We start from the raw sequence: 4,039 nt of genomic DNA on the forward strand, positions 1-4,039 counted from the left end.
CATCCTTGGGCAACGGTGGAGGGAAAGGTGGTTCACCGTATGAGTTTGTCATATACGGCGGCACAAAATCCGCCAATTCTCGCTCCAGGCTATACTCAGTCGAAGCAGGAGGAGGCGTGACTTGTGGCTGTGACGCAGAACCGAGCACCATGGCACCGGTCTGACCGGTCTGATTGACTGGTCCGCCCGCCGGTGCACCGGTCTGACCGGTCGATGCGACCGGTCTGACCGGTTCGGCCCTGGACGGCCGAACTGTGCCCGGCGGGGGTGTCTGCCCCGCGAAGTAATTCGGTAGCATACCATACTGATAATTTGATGGTGCGGCCGAAAGACTAGGGTTAGGGCCTTAGGGGTAAAATTAGAATACTCATTGACAGGTTTCATCCCCTTGTTTTGCATAGTTAAGTCAATAAGCATATCTTGTGTAAACTTTTGTGATTGCTCAAATCGACTCAAAAAAGCATCGGCAAACTGCTTGATGGAATCGAAGGTAAAACTTACCTCGCTTGGAGTGGAAGCAAACGAAGCACCTGCCGTAGCCATAATAGATGGGTTCGGCGGCGGCGGTGTGAATGTAGGCATCTTGAATTCCTCTTTCTTGAACACGCCTTGCCATGTCTTCCCGAAGCATGCAAGCAATCTATTCTTGGCATCCTCCTGTTCCTTCTCGAACGCCGCCTCGAATTGCTTGCGCGTCTCCTCAGGTATGTCTTCATACTTGATGTCGATGGGAGTCGCATCTACCTTGGGGTCACCCTTATCACCGGCCATAGCGTCCGATGAACTCAGATACTTCCCCAGCGGAGTCGCCAAAAAGTATGTTGACGTAGAATTGGTCAACACACAAGCTCTAGAATGCGCGGATCGCAACGATCAGATCTCGCCGTTCACTACAATTTTGATATAAAGTTTGACTTCATCCGAGATCATATGAAAAGTTATGAATTTAAGTTTATTGTGCATAACTCTAGCTATTATGCATAACTCTAACATCTTGAAACTCTGATGAAAATTTAAGTTTGTTTTCCACACTTTTGCAATTTATAGTCGAATTCTTCTTAAGTTGATATATAGTGAGGTTTGTGTGTTTAAAGTTCAGTAATTATATATATGCTAAAACTCTCATTTTATTTCAGTTCAAGTTTGCAATTGTGAAGCAAAAACTAAAGGTCGGAAATCAGAGTTTGAACAATATCATGTTGGAGCTCATCAATATTTTTGGACGAAAATCGATTACCCACATGTCGAAAGTTGAGCTACAATGCTGCCGCGGTGAATGCTTTCAACTCATACTTTCGTTGATGTTCCACGGGGCAACGTGCTATGGAGTACGTGACAATACTGGCTTGGCGAGGTTGTTGATATACGTGCTTATGGACGGATAATCAAAGCTTAATTTTCCTGGTCTGTTGAGCAAGAAATTAAACATCCCACTTGTTCACGAAGTTTCTGAGCAAATTTAGCCTGGTCTAGCTCCTACATTGTCCTTTGCACCGTCCGCACACAAAGCCCCGCTTTTTCTTTGATCAAACCGGTAAGCAATCATCCGGATGTTCCAAACTAACATTCCCCGGCCGATGACGCGCAAAAGCCAAAGTGGCCACGGTCAACCTGTACCGGCCAGTTCTGCGGAGAACATGCATGTGATCTTTCTTAACGTTCACGTAGGTTACGCCACGACCAGACGCTGCCACCCAAGAATTCCTCCGCTCCACAGGGACATCTATCTCTACACTATCATATTCACCTACAGCCCAAATCATTGGCGAGTCACATGGGTTATATATATATATATATATATATATATATATATATATATATATATATATATATATATATATATATATATATATATATATATATATATATATATATATATATATATATATATATATAATCCCTCAGTTATATTTGTATATATGTAAATATAATAACTTGCCGACGGATAATTGCCTGCTGGGGTGTGGCTGGCTTCTCACGGTGTAGATACGAGCCATGTTACGGTCGACGCGGCCGTGAACTGGCGAGGCCTTCATCAGCGCCGCGCCGCGCCGTCTATTATCTCCGCCTCTTATCTTCGGATTGACCTGCTGCTCGCTTGGAGCCAAGCGTCAACACCTCTCCATTCAGGACGTGCGTTTTTCTTTTCTTCCTTCTGTGGAGGCGATTATCTGTTGAGAACTTGAGATGGCAGTTAGCATCACATGGCTTGCGGACGCAGGAACAGGTTGTCAAGCCACACCACACGCAAGTCCTGGTAACCATTAAGGCTTCGGCCTTCGGAGTACCTGTATAAATGCACGGAGATGGGAGGACATGTCCATCCATCCACATTGCAGCCTTGCTTGTTTGATCACTTGCAAGTTAAAGCATTTTTGTTTGATCCGCCATAAACAATCTGAGCAATCAGTTGGTCATGGCGATCAAGCTTTGTGTGCTGCTGGTGTTTCCTGTGGCCCTCCTGCTGCTTGCAGGAAGCTCGCCGGCGGCGGCGCAGCTGGAGGTCGGCTACTACAGCAAGACATGCCCCAACGTGGAGGCCATCGTCCGAGAGGAGATGGAGAAGATCACCTCCGCCGCGCCCAGTCTCGCTGGCCCGCTACTCAGGCTCCACTTCCACGACTGTTTCGTCAGGGTAAGTTACATACTTACATGTACTATTGCCTGCCCAGTGTACATTCTTGAGGTCTGCACCGTACCACTGGTCCATCACCACAGAAATTCAGAACTGACAGAAACATTGTGCTTGCAACTCAAAATTGCAGGGCTGTGATGCGTCTGTCCTGCTCAGCTCCACGGAGGGCAACCTGGCCGAGAGGGACGCCAAGCCCAACAAGAGCCTCCGGGGATTTAGTTCCGTGGACAGGGTGAAGGCCAAGCTCGAGGCTGCCTGCCCCAACACCGTCTCCTGCGCCGACGTCCTCACCCTCATGGCGCGTGACGCCGTCGTGCTTGCCAAGGGCCCCTTCTGGCCCGTCGCGCTGGGGAGGAGAGACGGCAGCGTGTCCAGCGCCACGGAGGCGGCCGACCAGCTGCCGCCCGCCAACGGGGACGTCCCGCTGCTGACCAAGATCTTCGCCTCCAAGGGCCTCGACCTGAAGGACCTCGTCGTCCTCTCCGGCGCGCACACCCTCGGCACGGCGCACTGCCCGTCGTACGCCTATCGGCTCTACAACTTCAGCAGCGCCTACAGCGCCGACCCAACCCTCGACAGCGAGTACGCCGACAGGCTGAGGACGCGCTGCAAGAGCGTCGACGACAAGGCCATGCTGTCCGAGATGGACCCTGGCAGCTACAAGACCTTCGACACCAGCTACTACCGCCATGTCGCCAAGCGCCGGGGGCTCTTCCAGTCCGACGCCGCGCTCCTCACCGACGCCACCACCAGGGAGTACGTCCAGCGCATTGCCACCGGCAAGTTCGATGACGTGTTCTTCAAGGACTTCAGTGAGTCCATGATCAAGATGGGTAACGTCGGCGTGCTCACCGGTGCCCAGGGCGAGATCAGGAAGAAGTGCTACATCGTCAACTAGAGTATCAGCTTCTTGCTAAAGCCATGATTTTTAGTTGTAACTGCACGAGATGATAGGGCGATGGCTTTCTCGTTTTGTGCGTTATTAATCACTGTATTGCGTTGATTGTTGTTGTAAATTCATTCTTCCTATGAATAGTGTCAATGGTTTTTGCCCGTCAAATAAGTGGTAGATAAACTAGAGTGTAAACACGTTATATATCACATATGCAACGGCGAGTTGGTATATCTAAGATTCTATAGAAGAGCCAGCGATTTAATAAGCACACGTACTTTGTGCTATAAATTATTACCATTTTAATAATAATAATGGAAACAATTCCCATGATCCCATCACCTATCAAATTATGTACACAAACTTGTTGCAAAACAAAGATGGGGGTTCAAAAGAAAACGCCACATCATGGTTGTATTAAACGAAACCAACAAAAACTAGTGCGATGTTTTATTTTACATTTACGTACCTACTACTTCGTGAAAACAGAAAAGAGAGTTGTTGTTTTTCTG

The 4,039-nt window shown here is 48.5% G+C and overlaps 1 protein-coding gene across 1 annotated transcript; it reads left to right on the forward strand.

Annotated features, from left to right (window-relative positions):
• The first annotated feature begins 2,333 nt into the window (after positions 1-2,333).
• Positions 2,334-3,758, forward strand: LOC120670159 (peroxidase 1-like). The gene is made up of 2 exons (XM_039950221.1): positions 2,334-2,635; positions 2,766-3,758. The coding sequence occupies exons 1-2, from the start codon at positions 2,417-2,419 to the stop codon at positions 3,531-3,533; spliced, it is 987 nt and encodes a 328-aa protein (XP_039806155.1). The 5' UTR covers positions 2,334-2,416; the 3' UTR covers positions 3,534-3,758.
• Positions 3,759-4,039: the final 281 nt, after the last annotated feature.

Source organism: Panicum virgatum, chromosome 4N (assembly GCF_016808335.1).
Source record: "Panicum virgatum strain AP13 chromosome 4N, P.virgatum_v5, whole genome shotgun sequence".
In the NCBI taxonomy this organism is placed as follows: domain Eukaryota; kingdom Viridiplantae; phylum Streptophyta; class Magnoliopsida; order Poales; family Poaceae; genus Panicum; species Panicum virgatum.